This window comes from Grammomys surdaster, unplaced genomic scaffold (genome assembly GCF_004785775.1).
Source record: "Grammomys surdaster isolate TR1022 unplaced genomic scaffold, NIH_TR_1.0 271, whole genome shotgun sequence".
In the NCBI taxonomy this organism is placed as follows: Eukaryota; Metazoa; Chordata; class Mammalia; order Rodentia; family Muridae; genus Grammomys; species Grammomys surdaster.
Genome location: NW_021604712.1, coordinates 7,801,092 through 7,823,497, shown reverse-complemented (window position 1 = coordinate 7,823,497; position 22,406 = coordinate 7,801,092). Strand labels below are relative to the sequence as shown.

Sequence of the window (22,406 nt, the reverse complement as noted above, 5' to 3'; positions counted from 1 at the left end):
CACTTTTACCACTAAGAATGTAGGACGAGACAGACAATCCCAGAGAAGACAGCACTCATGAAGCTGGTGCAGAGTGTGCGTGTAAGGATGCTGTGGTAGCCAGTTAGCCTCTACTTGGCCCTCCTAGCCATGGCTTTTTCTGAAGCTCCTTCCACCGTGAAGATGGCTGACCTGTGTAGTCAACAGGATTTAATGTGTGACTCCGAGTGGGGACACAGGAGTCAGTCCTGCTGTAGGTTCACTCACCCATCTCAGGGTGGCTACTCTCTACTGTTAGTTATGCCACAACAAGCATTTAAATTCTTTAGTTGCTTTCTAGCAACTTCTAGCACAATCCAGACATGCTTATTAGTGTTCAGTATTTGGACAACAAATAAACTCAATGAGGAGGGGCTAACTTTGTTCACATTTCTATAAATGAAGTTAAGTTCATGAGACTTCTGAAATGTTTGTGAATAACTCTGTTCATATTTTATGCTTTTTGTATATTTAATACTCCATTCTCTAATCTCCCCCGGAGTTGTGACATATGTACGTGTGTGTGTGTGTGTGTGTGTGTGTGTGTAGGTACAGCATAAGCAAAATACTACCAACAAAATATCTAAGGTGGCGATATATATATATACATATATATATATACACACACACACACACACACACACACACATATATATATGTATCATAAATCACATTTTTACATTATGGTCTACTGGTCCCTAAAGCTGTGTCACTCTATTCTGCAGACGCTCTGGTTTCCTAGATGCTTAAGCTGAGCAGAGTAGAGCTGTTCCTTTAATATCTGAGCCCACGAGGCAGCTGGAAGCAACATGAGCGAGAGTGAAGAATGAGTGAGTGGAGCCTGTGTGTCAGTGCACACGACATCTTGTGCAGGTCCCTTCCTCACAGTCCTTCCCTGATAGCCAGCTAACATAAGACCCATGAAGGCTGGCACCTCATCACTTTGCTCACCATGGTATGTGCTTTGCGGTGACCAAACAGGGAAACTGATCACTAAACATCCAATAAATGAACAGGCTATCCAAAATTTTGTTTAAACAAGCTCCCTAGCTCAACCTCACAGGCACACACACCTTTTTCTCTGCCAGGACCTTCTCTGTCTTTCCTCTCCTCTCCTACAGAAAAGCAGGAGCCACCCAGACCCTGACTGGGAATCGGGGCCCTGGCTTCTGAGTTCCTGTATAGGTAGAAGAAAGAGAGGAAAAGTGGGACCTCTCTTCAGCATCTCCTAGAATTTTGAAAATGTTCTGCCAGTTAAATACTATACAAACAAGTATCATTTTTTAGGAATAAATTAGGCTAAATGACCTAAGGATGAATGGCTTAGGAATCTAATGACAAGATCATTCAAAGTTCTGTGTTAAGCCAGCAGACTGAAATGGAGCACAGTCTATTTGGAAGCTAGACTGCACATACCCCAGTACTAATAGAAAACTGGGTATACATGTCCTGTTACTATCAATGAGGTAAGCTCATAACAATACGAAGAAAACACTGACTATTAATTAATACTTCATTTCTCTTTTACCCATTTATTTCTCCAAAGGTATAGCATTTTCCTAAAATCTACTAACATTGCTGCTGGTATAAACTCAAAGACAAAAAACTTTCTTTACTTAGCACAAATAGAACATTCTGGCAGTCAGCAACACCCATGTCTACACGACAGCTATTTCCTAACTGTGGTAGAGGCTAAACTGACCTTGCAGCACAGCCTCTGAGGGTCAGTGTTGGAGCTTGCTTACATTTTTGGTATGACAACAACTGAGGTCATTCTGTTTACCATGTGGAAGAATCAGGCTATAGTTTAAAACCGTTTAAGAATTCACTGGGGTATGACTATGCCATGTCACATCTGTGACAAAGTCAGCTTTAGAAAAGCCACTCAGCTAAAACCTGTAACACCATCTATTGTTCCCACTTTAAGAAAGTTTTGATCTGCCTGGACAGGCTGAGCTCACCCAGGCTTCCCAAGCTAACAAGTGAGGCCTCTTCCTAAGGGGAAGGCACAGCTCCTACCCAGAAACAGCATCCTCTGTGTTCAGTATTGCTGCCTGTCTTCTCGCTGAGCTGCATGGGGTGTGAGTCAGGCTGTAGAGCCTGCTGGGAGTGAGAAGAGGAGTCAGATGTGTCAGCGCCCTCACCTCTAAGGTGTTCCTTTGGCTGCTGAGGTGGAGAAAGTAAGCTGGGAGTGTGTCAGTCCTTCCATCTCACACATCCACCAGAGACACTTCCTCTCAGGTGCTTGTGCCCATGCTGTTAGAGTTCACATTCCTGAAAGCCCAGGAGAAGGGGAGTCTTGTTGCTCTGACTGAAGCATTTGCTTGGTTGTTTGTCTCAAGCTACATAAGAAGGGTCTATGTCTGCTGTGGAGTTATATTCTTTTTCTTTTCTTTTTTAAGATTTATTTATTTTATGTATGTGAGTACACTGTCACTCTCTTTATCCACACCAGAAGAGGGCATCGGATCCCACTACAGATGGTTGTGAGGCATCATGTGGTTGCTAGGAACTGAACCAGGACCTCTGGAAAGCAGTCAGTGCTCTTAACTGCTGAGCCATCTCTCCAGCCCCCCTGCTGTGGAATTCTAAATACTGAAAATCAGTAAAATCTTAGCTAAGAGGCAGTTACTGTAGCAAATTGTCCTTGTAATCATGTTCCAAGGAAGAAAATCTTTTAATTTAATGCCAATTTCTCTACTTTTTGGAGTTTATAATGGTATGTGTGGTATACTGGCTGGTTTTGTGTGTCAACTTGACACAAGCTGGAGTTATCACAGAGAAAAGAAACCTCCCTTGAGGAAATGCCTCCATGAGATCCAGCTGTAAAGCATTTTCTCAAGGAGGGAGGGCCCAGCCCATTGTGGGTGGTGCCATCCCTGGGCTAGTAGTTTTGAGTTCTAAAAGAAAGCAAGCTGAGCAAGCCAGGGGAAGCAATTTAGTAACCAGCCCTCCTCCATGGCTTCTGCATTCACTCCTGCCTCCAAGTTCCTGCCTTGTGTGAGTTCCAGTCATGACTTCCTTTGGTGATGAACAGCAATGTGGAAGTGTAAGCTGAATAAACCCTTTCCTCCCCAACTTGCTTCTTGATCATTATGGAATAGAAACCCTAAGACATGTGGCAAGGTAGACATATATGAAATCCTCATGCTCTAGACTTAAATATACATAACTTGTCAATAAAGACAAAAGTAAAACTATTTCTATAGCAAAAAAAAAAAAAAAAGAAAAAAAATACATGTACTCTTTTTCTTTAGGTTGAAAAGTAATAATTCATGGACTGCCCATGGCTTACTAGCTGAAATCAATATACATACAATCTTCTAAATTGTTTGCCTCATATTCTTAGTTCATAAAGATATTTGGCCAAAGACAGACTTTAGAACTTTCCAGCCTTGTTCATCTACTTGTAAGTGCACATTGAAGACAGCCTTACCCGTTGCAGCCGATGACCTTGTTGTAGAGGTATGAGGGTAGGCCCTTCAGCTGGATGTTGTTATCCACATACACATACTGCAGTTCTCGAGAGCGACCTAGGTCTGGAGTACAGAGAACGGAGCTGTGATTCCTTTAGGAACTAACCACTGTAATATCAAGTACAAATGTAATGCCTAATATCATAAATAACCCCCAAGTTCTATTTTGAAAGAAAAAAAAATGAATGCATGATTCTGAGGGTAAACTTAAGGCAGTTGTAATACTGGCTTTGTGTTGGGAAACATGCTGTAGAAAACTTAACCCAAACTTTGATTTCTAAACTGGAAGAAGAAATTGTCAGGAGTAGAATACTTAATTTCTTCTTACATATAACTTCCTTGACACTTTACAGACAACGTCAATTGTTGTGTTATAGGGCCCCCATTTTCCCCTTCTGATCCATAGAAAGTGTTATACAAAGAAAGGTGGCAGGGTCAGCCTAAACATACTATCCTTACTCCTTACAACTCGAATTTATACAAGCTGGTGGTGGGGGCCGCCTTTAATTCCAGCACCCAAGAGGCAGGCGGATCTCTGAGTTTGAGGCCAGCCTGGTCTATAGAGTGAGTTCCAGGATAGCCAGAATTACACAGAGAAACCCTGTTTCCACAAATTTTTGCCCAATAATTTTAATATTGCCCATAATTTTACCATGGATCTTGTTAGCAAACATCCCATAGTTATGAATGTAATGGTGATTTTTCTATCATTCTTTTTTTTCTGGCCACATTTACTAACTAGAATTCCTCTGTGAGGAAGGGTCATCCTTTAAAAATACTTTTATACTAGTATAGATTCACAGACCTCTCGACCGTAAAGAATAAAGACCCAGTACCGCTATTATTTTGTTCTGTTGCACAATGCTTCAGTCTTGGCAATTAGAAATGATTGTGCACTTGCTCTAAGTTATTTAACCAGTCCTCTTGCTTTTCTGACCATTTCAAGCTTTCCGGCACCGTACTATACTTCAGGCTTAGCTCACACTCTCTGCCAAAGCTCTGAAGTTAAACCACTCTCCAAGGTGTCTACTTCCTTTTCTTGAAGAAACCTATCTATGAGCCAGGTGTGTCCATTACTACTGAGAGATCACGCAGAGATCTAGGGTCTGGGAGGTGTGCGTGCACACTGACCCTTGCAGACACACATCTCAGTTGCTGGAGATATTTCCAGCATGAGCTCTGAGAAGTGAGCCTGTGAGCTCAGACTCTCTGGCACTGCCAATGTTCCATCAGAGAATATGTCAGTCAAGTTCCACCAGCGCTGAGAGAGAGCAGCCTCTCACCCACAGGAAGCAATTCATACCATAGTTTTAAATCTTTGTTAATTATGGCCAAGAAACAGAATCTCAGGATTGTTTACATTGTAATTTTCTAATTGTGTGTAAGCGAACAATTAAAAATTGTATTTCTGTAAACCCTCCATTCCCCATTTTCTATCAGGCTCTTGAAATTTATCTTTTTCTTTTTTTTAGGGAAAACTCCTAATATGTGTCTCTGATACATATTACAAATATTTTCTTTTAGTTTGTCAGTTGTCATTTTACTTTGTTGATAAGTGTTTTCTGATATATTAAAAATTGTAAACCAACTTTCCACCCTTCCCCCTATGTTAGGAATGTTAAGTCTTGAAGTCTTGCTTAAACATCCAGCAAGACCATGTCTCAATAAAACAAATGCCAAAAATCAGAATATTAGAAGTTGTTAATACAAGTTCATCGCACTCCTCCTTCTGCCCCTGCACACCTCATCTGCCCCTCCTCAGCACTTGTGGGGTTCCTCGTCCCCTCCTTCCCTTCCCTCTTTCTCTTTCTTGAATTTATATTTGCAATCCAGTTGGGATCCATTCTTATGTCTAGCATAAAATACTTTAGTATTAAACCTTTATGTTTAGCCAGTAATTTATTTTTCCATTTCTGAAAATCTTTTGCTTACCTTTACACCAGAAAGAAAAAAGAAAGGTCTCTAAGATGGCTTAGTGGGTAAAGATGCTGCCAAGTCAGATGACCCAAGTGTCACCCTCAAGACCCACACAGGAGGAGAGAATCAACTCCTCCTAGTTCTTCTCTGACCTCTACACATGTACCATGACACATGCACTCATCAGCACACTGCACATGAATAATAATGATGATAAAATAATAATAACCACTACGATTATAAAGAGGAAAAGCTATCCCCAAGTGCTCAGATCCCAGACTTTCTAACTGTTGCTAAGTCAAGCTGCAAATACATAAAGCAATACAATGACGGAAGTACTAATCCAGAAAGTCCAGTGACTGTGCCGTCAGCACTGTGGCTAAGGACTGTCTGTGCCTCAGCAAGCTCCTGTGTGAAGTGGCACAACACTGCCTGGTCCCCAGCTTGTATCAGGTGTAAGGAGCATATGAAAAGAATCAAGTTTCAATCATTATGTGGCATAGACCTAAAGTAATAGAATACGTATGTACCAAAAAGCTGAAAACTGCTCTTTCACTGAACCAGAAAATTTAATACTTACGTAACAGGTGAGAAAAATATTAATTGATCAATACCACATTCCATTAACAACAGAAAAGCCACTAAAAATACCTGCTTCCTCACAATTTCTATGACAACGGTTTTTAAACACAAACAGAAATTTATATTGTTTAAAGACTTAGAAAACTTTTAAAATAAAAACTTCATTAATACATTATAAATGGGCTACCCCTAGGTGCCACATGCATTTAATCCTAGCTCTGGGGAGGCAGAGGCAGGTGGATTTCTATGATTTCCAGGTTAGCCTGGTTTATATAGCAAGTTCCAGGGCATACACAGTGAGATCCTGTCTCAAAAACAACACAACATCAAAATGCTAACTGGTCTCTAGTCTCAGATTTGCCTTTCTGAGCCCACAAGGGCTCAAAGAAGTACAAGTGGAGGTTCCTGGCTTGGACTGGAGCAGCAGTAAGGGACAGAGCAAACTAACAATTAGGAAAGGAGAGTAGATTAGAGTCAGACAGCTTAGCTTGATTCTTCATTTTCTGCTTACTAGATATGTGGCCTTAGGATCTCATCCGTGTAATAGAGGAAATAAAACTATCTCCTAAGTTTGGGAAGAATGGCTAGGTTTATAAACGTGTGGAGTAGGATTCTCGGAACAGAGCCTTCTCTAGTATATGACAGGTATTATTCTCATTATTATTACTAAGTGACACACTGGGAAGTGTGGCCAATTAACAGAGAACTTTCTTTGGCATGCAGCAAGGGTACTAACCCTTTTCTATACTTTAATTGCATAGAACGAGTTGGAGGCTCCAGCCTCTGGAGATGATTCATCCCTTCAAGCCAAGGACACAAAATGGGACATGACAGAGGAAGCACCTCTCTGCTCTAAAACACCACAAAAGCCTCTGTGCAAAGCAGATCCATGTGACATGCGGACATCACACCACCAAGTTAAATACACACTGACACTTGCTGCTTCTTCTTACACGCCCTCTCTCCTTGCTTTACGGGGAAAAGATGACTAGTTAATGACTTAGAAATATTATTTGGCTACATTTTATCTTCGGAGGATCTGGCTGGCATTCCCAAGCACTTTCAAATTCATTACATATGCCCTAACAGTATATACTATCTTGTGCTATAGCTGGATCAAAACTAGTACCGACTGTGTAAAGCCTATTACATATTAATGCCACTTAATATTTCCAAGTAGCACAGCCTTAGGAGGGAGGGAATGAAGGAAAGGGAGGGAAGAAAGAGGGAGAGGGAGGGAGAGAGGGAGTGAGCGCAAGCAATGACATGCTCTTAGTGTGTTTGGAGTCAGAACTGAGCCTGGATCCTGGCTTCCCACCTGGTAACTGGCTCCTGATTCAGAGTCTCTTTCTTTGCTACACAATAAGGATGACAGTGTAATAGCGCACAGATCTGTGATTCCATGAAATTGGTGCATATGATGCCAAGCCTGATCGCACAGTAACTGGTCCTCAGCACATCTCAGTCTTTTACCTCCCTCTTCTGAGTGTAAAGAGACCAGAGAAGGAGTGTAGATCCTGAAAAGAACCAGGCAGCTGTTCTAGCTGACACAGCACAGCCTGCTGGCCAGGGTGAGACAGTTCCCTGTTTGGCAAGGTCCCAGCTGAGAGAGCTGAGTTTTGGCTGCCTCAGGAAAGCATGCTTTTAGCTGGCCAGAATAGAGTCTGCTGCCAAGACTCCCAAGCTCAGAGGACTAGGATTTTAAGTAAATGAGGCTGAAATACAAGTATCTGCTGCCTGGAAAAGCTTTGAGACTGTTTTTATATTGTTTTACCCAGACTACCCTGAAACTCACAGAGCAGCTCAGGCTGGAGGCAAACTCATGACAATTCTGCTTCAGCCCCTCAGTTGTTAGGATTACAGTCCTGAGCCGCTATGCTTGGCTCTTACATTCATTCGTATGTATGTATGTATGTATGTATGTACATATGTTTATATGAATGTAAATGAATGTATATGAACATAGAAATAACACTACATACATAATGTTGTTTCTTATTCAGATTATTTATGTATATGAAGTTTATGTTCGCATTTGTACCATGCCATGCCTGTTCTTAAGGAGATCAGAAGAAGGCACTGGATTCCCTGGATATAAGTTTATGAGTTACAGATGGTCATGAACCACCACGCGGGTGCTGGGAATTGAACCCAGGTCCTCTGCAAGAACAGTAAGTGCTCTAAACCATTGTACCATCACTCTGGACCCTGGGTCTTACAATCTTAATACAGAAAACCTTCACTAAATAATAGACTTTGGAAGAGACTACTTACCTACTAGTCATTAAAGGTTTACTTTCTTTTGATTAATATTATTTACTTACATTATTTTACCAATACTGTATACTAAATAAAGATCATAAAAAAAGATTTAAAAAAAAATTCTTGTACCCAGGAAGCAGAAGCAGGTAGATCTCTGAGTTTAGGGTCAGAATGGTTAGCATAGTGAGTTCTTGGACAGCCAGGGGCATGTAAAGAGACCCTGTCTCACAAAACTAAGTCCGAACACATATACACAATCAAATAACAACAAAAGAGCCTGTGAAAAGGGCTCAACATGTAAAGTTTACAGAGCACAGAGCTATCTGCCTGCCTGTCCAGATTTTAAAGCCACCAAAGACTGTTCAGGTGGCCGTTTCCTTTGTTTTCTGGAGACAGAGTTTCTCTGTGGTAGCCCTGGCTGTCCTGGGACAGAACTGTAGATCAGGTTGGCTTGGAACTCACACAAATCTGCCTGCCTCTGCCTTGAATGCTCCAATTAAAGGCACACATCATCGCCAGCTTCAGGTTACTTTGAAATGAACTGCACCACACCTCAAGTAGCTCCTTCTTTTACAGCCTCACAGACCAAGTGTGATGCTTAGAAATCAGCCAAGCCTCGGAGTTCTCCGCAAACCTCAGTGCTCTCCTTTTGATCAGCTTCAGGGCTCTGGCATATGCAGTCCACATGGCTGTAGGAACAAGAAGCTCCCATGTGTTCTGGCTACTGCTCTGTTAACCACGCAGAATGAGCAAGCACAGAGCGATACATGCCAGAACAGAACAGGATCTGTTTATCACATCCTGACTAGTATACTTATCAAAAGATGAATAACAAAGTCTCCTAAACAAAGAGGTGGGCCAACAGAAACTGAAGCATCAAAGGAGCGCATCAAAACTGCCTGCTTGAAATGCTCTATCAGTGTCAAGTCGACCACCACAGTCCAGTAAACTGGATACCCAGTATTACAAAACCCAGGGATCCCACACAACAAATTCAGAGTAATTTACAGACCATCCAAAATGACTGTCAAAATTAAGTTAAATCACCTATCTAACTCCCGAAATAAAAAGGACACTTCAGCCACTTTTCCAGAACAATGAATTTCCTTTAGGTGCTAACTTCTTTGACCACAGATAGACCATGCGCCAGACTTTACTATATCTTTTACACAACCAGAGTCATTCTGATTTATTTAACTTTTACAAGATAAAATTTCAGGCTCGGCAAGATGGCTCAATGGGTAAAGCAGTTGTCCCCAAGCCTGATAATCTGCATTCAATCCAGGGTGCCACATGGTAAAAGAGCACCAACTCCAGCATGTTGTCGTTGGATTATGCACATGTGTACATACATGCACACAAGCATGTGCACATGCACACACGGAGATAAATTTAACAAAACACTTTCACAGTAGATTATAATTTAATGAGATGCTCCCTATTTTGTAGAACATAAACAACTGTCAACGAACTGACAACAGTGGATTGTGTGGTGGAAGGTTTCCTTGCTGTTGGTTTGAAGAGCCACACTCCAGGATCTCTAGTTCCATTGCACAGGTCAAGTAACAGAAACCAGAAGCAATGGGCTAGAAACTGCAGGGTGTTTAGGGGCACAAAAATCAAGACACAGTCCCTACCCTTTTTTATAGTCTAATGTAAGAAAAAAAGTGGCTCATACTGATTGGATATTTATGAAGATTTTACAGGGTGGAATGCATTTTTTCATGTATCTTACAGAATCCTTACAACGGTGCTATTAAATGTGCTACTATTACCCCATTGTGATACTTAGATCAAATAACTTTCCTAAAGTCTACAAGAGCTACTAAACTGTAGTGCTGGAACTATGGATATAAGTGTCTGCTTCAGCATTACATGTGCTGGACAGCCCTTTAAGTAGAGCTCATACAGAAAATAGGTACGGTACTGCCCAGAGAAGGCATGGATATTAAAGGAACATATCCCAGGCTTTCAAGTGTGATGTCAGCTGGATCTGCAAGGGACATTGCCAAGGAATCAAGCAATGAACAAATATGTCTTTGCTTCCTTTAAAAGACCAGGAAGGGTTAGAGAGATGGCTTAATGGTTAAGAGCACTGACTGCTCTTCCAGAGGTCCTGAGTTCAATTCCCAGCCACCAAATGGTGGCTCACAACCATCTGTAATGGGGTATGATGCCCTTTCTGGTGTGTCTGAAGACAGCAACAGTGTACCCATATTCATAAAACAAATAATTAAAAAAAAAGACCAGGAAACTAGTGGATAAGTTTTGCCTCACAGATTTCAGGCAGACATATCAAGGGTGGGAAGATCCTTGGGATCTTGCTAATGACTGCCCAGCATGGTAGGGACTGGAGGACTCAAAACAACATGTTGTCTAGTGCCATGGCCAACAGCCAAGGAGCAGACTGTCTCTGCTACGAGGCATTCTGCACTGCTGCTTAGTTGGACTCAGGCCTGTGTGTTTTGAATGTAAGAACTTTAGAACGATGTTTGATGGAAACTCTAGGTTCTTGCTTTTAAGTCAATTAACGACATCATCCAGACGCTGCCAGCACCGCACACTCTTGTCAACATTCTAAAATAACAGAAAGTTTTGCTGGCTAGAATCTGGCTCCAGGCTTAACTCTCACATCACGTAGTTTTAAAAATTTCACATCTGTATCTTTCTATGAATAGGTGGCAGGGTGTCTACTTGTTTGAGATAGGATTTTAGGTAGTCCAGGATACTGTCTCACTATGTGACTAAGGATGACCTTGAACTCCCAATTCCCCTGCTTCTACCTCCCAAGTGCTGTGATTACAGATGTGTACCCCCATCTGGCTTTGTTTTTAACTGGTGTCTTCCATCTCAATCTCATCCCACCCCACCAAATCCTACTCAAGCTTAGCAAAAAATACATACTTGTCCATATAAAGCTCAGCAAATCTCCACGTGCTTTCTCATTACACACTAGCACAAAAGCCAACATCTGGCCCATGCTTGTAGAAGCCACATTAAATAATCCTTGTTAATTCTCTAAGAAAATCTGAAGCCAGAGCAAAGACTTGGGAGGCTGATATAGCCCCATCATATAACAGCAGACAGGGATCAGACAGGGAAAGTGACTTTCATCACAAATACTTACAAAAGGGAACAATGAACACCCATTATCCATTTCTCTCTCCTTCTCTCCCTCTTCCCCCCTCCCCTCTCCTCTCCTCTCCTTCTCTCCCCTTGCCCTCTTTCCCTCATTCACCCCACAGATGTATGAATATGTGTGTGGAGGCCAGAGGTCAACCTCAGGTGTTATTCCTCAGATGCTGTCCAGCTTGTTTTTCTGAGACAGAGTCTCTGCTGGCAAAATAGGCCAGGCTGCCTCTTCTTCCCTAATGCTGGGCTTGCACATGTGTGAGCCTCAACCCAGCTCTTTCACAAGGTTCTGGGGTTTGAACTCAAGTGCAAGCACTTAGCCTGAGCTACATTCCTAGCCTTGAATGTCCACTTTCTTGAAGAAATTTGGATTACTCTTAAAGTAAGATCTTCATGGCTTTAATTAGTAGATTAATTCCCTTTGATATCTTCCCACTACTAACTTTTGGACTTACTATCGAGGCTTTCTTTTCCATTAATTCTACTTTGTAATTACTTTAATTTCTTTTTCAGTTTTTCATTTCATTAATATTTCTCCTTTGATTACAGACTTACCCAACATTATTCCATAGAATACAGTCTTTTTGCCTCATGTTTGGGTTTCCCTTTAGAAGGCAGTTATTACACTTTGAGGTCAAATGTAGCCTAACTTTGACTCCTGAGACTGCTTGTACTAGAACAAATCTGCTAGCATTCAAACTTATTAAAGGCCAGAAACTTGGCAACTAACTCCCATTAACTGGAGGTACAAGGGCCTCACCGTAGCAGTTCTTCCAACTACATCCAACTACATTCACACGGCTACAGTTCAGTAGAACACAGCACACAGCTGAACAGGCATCTCTAAGTCTGGGATCAGTTCAGTAGAACACAGCACACAGCTGAACAGGCATCTCTAAGTCTGGGATCAGTTCAGTAGAACACAGCACACAGCTGAACAGGCATCTCTAAGTCTGGGATCATGAAACTACTAACCGACGCATACATCAAACCATCACAGGGTATTTCATAAATGTACATTTTAATCTTTTTATGTATAAGCTAAGAGTTAAAAAATGAAGTTATTAGTTTAATACAGCTCTAATAGTGGTTTGCAGTCTGATTAGTTTTATCATGTAGATTTAAACAAACAAAAACAAATCCTGTAAATAGTAGCAATTCCTGATTTTTTCAGCAAACACGGAGGAAGTAGGAATCAGAAAGAAGCAATACAAACAGTACGTATAAGAACTACACTTAGAGTTTTCATCCTCCATTTGCAATGAGAAAGAGCTTGCTTCAGTGCATGTTTAAAATCCTGGGAGCTGGTTTCAAACACTAACTTGCCATGTTTAATTTTTTCCTAATAAAGTACCAATTCTTACTAAGCTAGTGGACAACTACTCCAAAGCATCCAGTGTTCTCCAACTGTGTGGCACGTGGACAGTTTAAAGCATTCTCTATGTCACATGGTAGGAGACAGTACAGGATCTATCGTTCCACTGTAGCATGGGTCCTTAACACTCACACCTTCCCAAGAAAACACGTGTCACTACTAGGCTAAGGGACACTCTGAGGCTGGTCTAGAAGCCTACATCATTTCTCATGACTATGCCCTACTAACTTTTGGACTTACTCCATCTATGCACAGGCTCTTTTGTAAACTTAATGTCACATGCCAAATGTTCTTAAGAATTTACTCTCTGGGGGCAGGAAAAATGGCCCAGCAGTTAAGTGCACTTGCTGTTCTTGTAGAAGACCTGAGTTCAGTTCTCAGGACCCACATGGCAGCTCACAACCACCTATATCCCCAGTTCTAGGAAACCTAATTCCCTTTCCTGGTCTCTGAGAGCACCAAGCACACCATGGTATACATGCATACATTCAGGCAAAACACTCTCACACATAAAATTTAAATAAACCTTTCAAAACAAATAACCGACTGTTCTTTTAAAATGACTTTTTACATTTCTTTATTATTATTTAATGTGTGCACATGCAGAGTCACGTGATGACTGGCAGGCGTCAGTCTTCTCCTTCCATGTGGGTCAAATTCAGGTAGTCAGGCTGGACGGCAAGCACTTCTAGTAGCTGAGGCGGCTTCCTGACCCTCATTTATAACATTTAACACAAATTTAACTGCTCAACTAGATGCACCTTTGTTTTCTTGTCAACTATAAACACTACAGGCACTAAACTTAGTGACGAAGCACTTTGGGGGATCTAAAACACGCTTTTCTACAACCAACCTGTGCCTAGCAATCCACAGTCCTTGCATCCATCATTCAACACGGAATAAGTAGTAAACATTCCCAAATAACTAGATTTACTAATTATTCGAGGAAAACCAGGAACACCCAGGGAAAGCTTTTTCTCTGTACTCCCCTCAACTCTCAGAAGGTAAGAGGTGAAGCCACAATTCTGTGAGATAGTAAGTCAACCAAACTGTATCAACTCAATAGCAAGAAATGCCAAATTTTGAGCCCTCTGCTAACTTTCATAGCACAAGGCTCGAGCGACTACTTTTTTCCTCCTATGCTGAGAGTCACCACTGTGAACAAAGCCTGTCTGTAGGCTCATCTGTCATTCAACTGTCACTGTACAGGAATAATAGGAGCATCCGTCTTTCTGATGCATCTTTTCATTTCAGGAAGAACAGTCAAAGAACCTTAATGGTTTGACAGTATTACAAGTGACAAAAGCAGCACATACTCAAAGGCAGCTAATGGGTCTGACAGTATCACGCACGATCTAAGCCATCCTTACAGGCAGTCTTTGTAGCTGCTGACTGAAGCAGCTAGTATCAGACAGCTGTTGAAGAAAACTCATAAAAATTGAGCTCCAGGAGACTGGGGAGGTGGTTCAGCGGTTAAGAGCACTGGCTGCTCTTTTAGAGGACAAGTGTTCGATTCTCAGCACCCCCATGGCAGCTCACACCTGTCTAGAACTGCAGTTCCAGACATCTGACACCCTCACACAGACATACACACAGGTAAAACACTAAGGCACATGAAATAAAAACAGAGCCGGGCATGGTGGTACACACTTTCAATCCTAGCACTCAAGAGGGAGAAGCAGGTGGACTTCTGTGAGTTTGATATTAGCCTGGTCTACAAAGCAAGTTCCAGGACAGCCACGCCAGGGCTGTTACACAGAGAGACTCTGTCTCAAAAAAAATTAATTAATAAAAAAAGTGTAAAGAAAGAAAGAAAAACTGAGCTCCTTCAGCTGAACTTTGGTAAGAGGCTGAATTTATTGAGTGGTCCCTAAATTATGGGTTCCACCTCCCTTTACAGAGACATCCCACAAGACTTAAGTATTTATGCAAAGTTCTAAGTACCATGGCTAAACACAAAGCTTTCTATTGTTCAAAAACTTTGTGTATATGCTTATGTCTGTCCATCTGTCTGTCTGTATGACCATTAAGAAGTATTCATATTTGCTAAGAGTCTGTCTGAATGACCATAAAGAAACACTCATATTTGCCACATTTCTAGATGACTCCTCAGTTCTGTATTTTAAAAAAGCAGCACTAACAGCGGCCATGTTCCACTTGATCCGTTCCCAAACAGTTCTTAGAATTAGATGGCTATAGTTTAGCACGAGTCCAAAGGAAGATCTCAAGTGTATAAACTTAAAAGCTCCTCCTCCTTCTCTTCCTTCTCTTCTTCCTCTTCTTCCTCTTCTTCCTCCTCTTCCTCTTCATCCTCCTCCTCCTCCTCCTCCTCCTCAAGATAAGCTCTCACATGGTGGGCCAAGCTGGCCTAGGGCTTACTGTATAGTCTAGGCTGGCCTCAAACTCACAGTAATCCTACTGTTTCAGCTTTCTGAGCAACACCAGCATCAGGCAAAGTACATTTAGAAGATACCTCAAAGCTGTCCCTACTGAGCTACAAAGGTAGGAAAGGAAAGCAAATGATCAGGGGAGCAGGAGCTGGGCGAAGGGGTTATTGCAATGCAGGAATGACCTGAAGGCAAGTGCAATTGTGTGAAAAGTTGGGGTGAGACAGAAGTAACAGCAGCACCCAAACCAAGACTTAGCCTGTGGCAACAGACTCTGCCAAGAATTGGAGAGATGGCCAAAATGGCAGAGTGATATCAGCTACTAGAGATGGCCACCTTCAGTATGGAGTCCCCTGATACAGACCAATTCTGGACTATAAGGAGTATGTCAGGTGGGAAGAATGTCAGGCTTAGAATTGGAGTCTGCACTTGAGTTCTATAGTAATGGCTGCAACTCCAGGCAGGTTACACAACCTCTCTGTACATCAATCTCCTCATTTGTAAAATTAGTTTGTCAGCGGGTTTGTGTAATAAATTTTATAATAATTAGAGACTAAATGTGCAGCAATTAAACAAAATACTTGACTAAAGGGAATATACATTAATAGCTTATTATTCCTGCACAGTTAAATTAGTACATGTAGTTTCTGGTAGAAACACATATTACAAACACACAGAACACAAATGTATATGAGATGATAATTAAAAATGATAGAAAATTGTATCTACAAGATGAGATTCAACTAGCTCATGTGTTTCTGGTAACATCTGACAGTTCAAGGTTGCTTATAAGACAATTTGCAGTTTTACTCTGAACTCTGATGTTACATTTGCAAGTGGAGTTTTATGCCATACAAATGATATAATTTAATCTTTTTCCTTCCCCTCTTTCAGCCGTGACTGCACCATCCTGGCAATCACATGGTTGAAAGCTATGAGGAAGTGGTCAAAGGTCCTGGTGGCTACGGTGGGTATGAGGTGTCCTGCACATGAAGAGGAGGATGAGTATAGTGGGGCATCCACTCTGATCTCCTCACACCAGTGCACTTCTTATAACTCTCATCCATGAACTTTGCAGGATAGAGACTGGCATCTCTGACCTTCAGATAGGGACAGGGAAGCTCAGCAGTTACTGCAGGTCACACACTGTGAAGTGGTACAACTGGTCCAGGTGCTGGCCCCTGCAACTGTTCTGAGTTCTCCCTGTCAGTCCAGCAGGCATGCTCATTCTTTAAATATGTATATTTGACATTCTCACTCAAAAAGTTCAAGACTTTTTTAGAAGTATAGCTTGTTTTTTTAAAATAGAGTTATGTTAATTTGTTAATTTATTATTGTAGAATATATCTGTGGGAAATGAATCTACTTAAATTTAGCAGTTTTTATTATATGAATTGATTTTAATGTTTCTATTATTTTAAAGATTTCATGAAGAAACTTTAAATTGAAAAGACATAAAATGAATTATATTGGTAAACATTTCCTTTAGGGACTGGTGAGCTACTTACTTCATTGTCCTCAGAGGTGAATTACTATTAAGATGCTTTTATGAATGAAACTAATTGTTTAGGGTCCTATGTGACTTCATTTTTTTTTTAAACTGGCACTTACATTTCTTAAAAGTTGAAAAAATAATTTAGTTCTATGTGAAATAAATGTACCTTATTATTAAAGACCTATGTGCCCAACACGTAACATGTCAAAATGAACCAACTATAGTAATCTATAGAGGATAAGGTTTTATTTGCCAAGATGGTATTTCCGGTTCAGTAGGCAATTTAGTCTATTTTAAAGTCTTCAAAGTTTTACAGTCAGATTTTCTGACATTAGTGCTTATAACAATACTCAAAAATAAGTTTTCACGGCAGAAGTCAATATGGATATTGGCTTCTAATCTAAAGAGACAAATTTTGGGTTTGGGGTATGTGGTTAGTGGTGGAGAGCTTGCCTAGCATGTGTGATCCTGGGTTAACTCTAAGGACCACGGGAGAAGAGGAAACAGTCATTAGCAGACGTGCCTGTACTAGGAGTCAGCTGTTCACAGTGCTCAAGGCTCTGTCTGACTCATAGTCACACACAGTCCAATTCCCTCCTTAGTGCAATTTCTCATAACTGGTATATTCTGTGATGGCACTGACTGACTTTGTAAGTATGGGATCCCTGAGCTAGGCATGGTGCCACATGGGAGGCTGAGGCAGGAGGGTAAAGGTCAAGAACAGTGTGGCCATACAGGGAGACCCTGCCTGGCAATACAGGCAATGACATCATCCCTGACTAAAATAACTCCACTTGTCATCTGGCAATAATGCTGTTGTTCATGTCAAAAGTGGATTTACAGGGGAATCATCAGGATAAACAGAAAGAAACTAATCCGTTTTAGTTAAAGAAACGCATTACATTTTATGTGTTGGATAGTCTAGTCATCATATAACCACAACACTTACCAACCGGCAAAGACGCAAGACAGTTTCCAGCCATGGAGAGCTCATTGAGGCTGGGCAGCTGGCAGAGGTGACGTGGCACACACCATAGCCGATTGCGGTCCACAGTGAGGTACTGCAGAGAAAGGCACAGGTGAAGCCTCTCGGGTAAAGCTAGCAAACGATTGGTAGAAATGTCTAGTGTCTGCAGCTCCTTCAAATCGCCAACCTCTACAACCAAAATCAAAATTAATATAAATCGCATTCTGATTTAACTCCAAAGAATAAAATAAAGAGAATCAATACTGCTACAGTTCAAGTAAATAAAATTAGTTATATCCACAGATACGATGCTGAAGCACAGAACTTGGGTCTAGACTGCAAACCATCCAGACTTGGTAAGCATGTTTCTCTCAGCCAGCCAGATCTGGGGAGAGGGGCTGCACGTGTGTACATCTGTGCACACAGATGTGCTTAGACATGAGTGCATGTATGGAGATCAGAAGCCAACATCATCCGTCTTTCTCTATAGATGATCTCCACCTTAGTTTTTGAGACAAGGGTCTCTTGTTGACTTGCTGCTGACTGTTTCGGCTACTCTGGCTGGCCAGGTTCTACCTTCACCCCTTTACACCAATTAGGGTTACAGATATGCACTAGGCTGTACACAGATATGTACCTGGCTTTTATGTGGTTTATGGGGATCTTAATTCAGGTCCTAACGCTTCGATAACAAGCACTTTACTTACTGAGCCATCTCCCCAGCAAGTGCCAGAGTTCTGTAAATACAGAAAAGTGTTGGCTTAAAGGGTGGGGCACAGAGTCATTAATCTGAGCCAGAAGTCTGATACTGATGAATTCAAGTTCTTGGTCAGGTGAGAAAGGAATGGTTACTTCAAGGTAGCTGCCTCCATAACTGTACAGCTGCCCTCTTCAGCTGATAATATGGGATTTACAAGTGGAGACACCCAGATAAACAGAAGAACTCTACTCCATGGCTCCACTGCAGCACTGGACAGGACAGGCCTGCTTCTGCCTCCACAGGTACTTGGTGTAAAGGCTATGATGATGCCACTGCCCCCTCAGACTGCCTTTCCTAACCCCTTTCTCCAGCCATTCCTCTTAGGTTAGGGCTTGTAGTTCCACTCTGGACAGAGTTGTTTAGGATGTAGACAAGGAATATCATTTCCGTCGGAGAGTGAAGTCTTCTGCCTTCACATGAGCTTTTACTGCTTGTTACTGACCAGGAGATAGCCGCACTACAACTCAGCAGATCAAACCTGCTTGGCAAGCTAAAACTGGCACATTTTAAAATAGTAAACTCCAGGGGCTAGAGAGATGGCTCAGTGGCTGGGGACACTGACTGCTCTTCCAGAGGATCAGGGTTCAATTCCCAGTGCCCATATGACCACTCACAACTGTAGCTCTAAGATCTGATATCCTCAAACAGACATAATTCAGTCAAAATACTAATGCACGTAAAAATAAAGATAGATTATTTAAAAAAAATAGTAAAAGCACAACATTCAAACAAAGACCCTACGGTGGAGCCCATGTGTGTCCTACAAATTCAAATATGCGTATAACCCGGACACTTACAGAAAACATTTCTGTCTTTTCTACAGAATTATTATTAAAAACACTCTTTACATTTTTTATTACATTTATTATTATTATAGCTATGTATACACAGACTTGTACACATCCTCTCTGTCACCACGTGGGTTCCGGGCTATCCAGGCCCCATCATTAGGCCCAGCAACAAGAGCATTTACCCTCTGAGCCATCTCTTTGGCCCTTGCAACATTCTTAAGAGCTAATTTTTTATATGAAAGGAATGTGGCGTCAAAATATATTGACTTCAAGTTATTTTTCTAATATTGACAAACTTGTCCTAGGATACTCATTGTTTACTAATTTCTCCAAAAACTGAGTAAAATATCCATTTGAAAACAGGTAGAGATGATTTTGTACGTAGCATGTGACTCTCAGTGGCAGTTTAGTTCCACCTGAACTTAACTGATGTGTAATACAAGGAGCTAAATTCACTCTGTAGGAGGAGCTAAGGTGGGAGGAATTAGGAGAGGAAGAGGAAGAGGAGGAGAAAGGAGGAGAGGAGGAAAAGGAAGAGGAGGAGCTAGGAGACAGGAGAGGAGAACGAGAGACAGAGAGAGAGAGAGAAAGAGAGAGAGAGAGAGAGAGAGAGAGAGAGAGAGAGAGAGAGGGGAGATGGAGGCAGATATTCACTTGTCTGTAGCAGTCAAAGGTAGTTGGTATGTCTAGGTTGGGTATTGGGTTACACTTCTGATTGTATGGGGTATCTTGTTACTAACCATTATCAAATATATAAGCCTTTGATTAATCTTTAAGCATTAGAGTCTCATCTTTCTACTGAGCTCGAGTGGATGGTGGGATGGCCTAGGCAATGTCTAGCCTTGCAGAGACAGCGTGGGAGATTGAGCCATCTCCCATGCTGACATCTCGTGGGTGGCAGGGCTGGTGTTTCTAGTTGGCCATTTCTAGCTGCAGCACGCACGTGGCCTCCGGCCGAAAAACATGGCGGCTGGGCTAGGCAGAGCCATTGCAGTTTAGATAGGATTGACCAGAGGCTGATTTGATTTAATTACTACAACATTCTCTTGTGTTCACTCTTAGCAGTGATATAGCTGATAAAGTCCATTTTCATATCTATTCACAAAATCAAATTTACTACATATATGGGGTGTGAGGATGAGGGAGTTAGTGGACCCATGTTTCAAAAACAAATAAAAAATGACAAAGGAAAAAAAAACAGGAAAGAAACTTTTGACCTAACTTCAGCAGCAACTATAGAAGTGACTGGACATCCACGTGGGCCAGATGACAAGAGAATGTCACAGTAGGCAGTGCCCTTGGAACCAGGAAACAAGGTGGGACAGGAGCTCAGGGAAAGGAAAGTCACGTGAAGGGCTCAGGCTTTTGGAAAAGCTCCTGGGAATGGAGCCTGGAAAGGGCAAAAGGAAAGAGGATATTGCATTCCCAGCAGGGTGTGGAGTGGAATTGGAAGCATGAGGCAAGGCACAGACGTGAAAACACTAAACCCAGTGTGCCCATGCCCAGCAAGCACCCATCCACAACGGGAGGAGCGGAGAGGAATGCCAGGGCCGAGGGCCTGCTGGAGGCATGGGCAACAAGAGCCAGAGCTTGGAATGTGGATAGGAAGTCCTCTTTGCAGCCTCCAAGTAAATATGCAGAAAGCACCTCAGTGGGAGAGAGCCTAGCCGAGAGGATGTATGTCACTATAAAACAGAAAGTATGAAGGAACTTGAGGGAAAATCTGGAGACATTTAAAGAAAAGCAGACAAACTTGCCTGGAGATGGTAAACAACAAAATTAGAGAAAGCCAGAGTCAGGCTTGGGCTTCTGCTACCCTCTGGAGCAGTGCTTCTCAACCATTCTAATGCTGTGACACATTATTCAAAATATGTATGGGGATGCAAACCCAAATTTTTGTTTTCCTAGAAAAGAACATAATAGAAATTCTTAAAAACAAATCAAGCTGACCTCATGTGACACCTCAAAAGCTAGAGCAAAAGACACACTGTGTTTCAAACACTGTGGTGCATTAGCCCAGGCTTGACCACAGCTGTGACATGAAGCAGGTCTCACATTCCAAAGGACTGAAATGGTAAAAAGTCAGTGCCCTGATCAAAGGAGGTTAAAGGCACAACTGTTCCACAGGAGGCCTGACCTGAAAACACCAATGGCAGAACCAGAAAGCAACAGAAAAATACAAATCAACAGAACTATAGACACCTGTAGGACAGAAGGCAACTGCAAAAACACTTGATACCCCAATAAGAAGAAAGTACAGAAAGAGGGGCAGAAAAGTTCAAGATAGTGGTTAAATTTTAATCTAAAGATTCAAAAAGCTCAATAAAGACTACAAACACAAAGAAACACCTATATTCACATAATGAATGACACTGTTAGAACTAGATTCTTCATGTTCATGATACCAAGACACTTGAAATCATAAAACCTAAAAGCCAACAAAACTGAAGTTTTGCACTAAAAATACTTAAGGTGAGGGCTGGAGAGATGTCTTAGAGGGTATTAGCACTGGCTGAGTAAGCCTTGTAGCCTGAGTCCAATCTCAGATCAATGCACAAACACACCATGCACATACTCAAGACGGGGCTGTCTATCTCTGTGTCTCTCTCTCCTCTGCCCCATCACAAATTAAAAAATTAAGCTAAAAAAGAACAAAGAACCAAGAATCTTTATGACTTACATGGACTATAGATGGCAAAATGACCAATGTAAATACAACTATATAAATAACTATATTAAGTGTAAACTGAGCCAGGTGTAGTGGCATTCGCCTTAAATCTTAAATCACTCTGGAGGCAGAGGCAGGTGAGTCTCTGAGTTGGAGGCTAGACTGGTGGTCTACAGAGCAAATTCTAGGACAGCCAGAGCTATACAGAGAAACTCTGTTTTGAAAAACAAACAAACAAACAAAAAAAACAAAAAAAATGGAAAAAGGAAATTAAATAAGCCAATCAAATGTATAAAGATGTTAGACTTTAAAATGTTACCTTTAAAAACGACATGATATCTGTAGGAAGCACACTTCAGATTCAAAGGCACAGCTACACTTTAAGTCAAAAGGAGGAAAAAGCACAGCAGCAAACCTCCACAGAGAAACAAGGTTAATTTTCGATCACAGACAGACAAGAGGATATGTGTTCCCATAAGAGATGGAGAAATATTTCATAATCATTAAATCATCAGTAATTCAGGAAGAAACAAACAGTAAATACAAGTATACAGATACATAATGAAAGCTCAAAAT

General features: G+C 41.5%; 1 protein-coding gene across 3 annotated transcripts in view; it reads right to left on the bottom strand.

The window, feature by feature from the left end:
- Positions 1-22,406, bottom strand: part of Lrrc28 (leucine rich repeat containing 28) — a 124,507-nt gene that overhangs the window by 28,051 nt on the left and 74,050 nt on the right. For 2 of the 3 annotated variants that reach the window (XM_028776697.1, XM_028776698.1), the window contains exons 6-7: positions 17,594-17,800; positions 3,455-3,557 (exon numbers count right to left, since the gene is read on the bottom strand). In XM_028776697.1, the coding sequence (XP_028632530.1) occupies positions 3,455-3,557; positions 17,594-17,800 (310 nt within the window). The remainder of the gene's footprint in view (positions 1-3,454; positions 3,558-17,593; positions 17,801-22,406) is intronic. The other variant, XM_028776699.1, reaches the window with a different exon arrangement.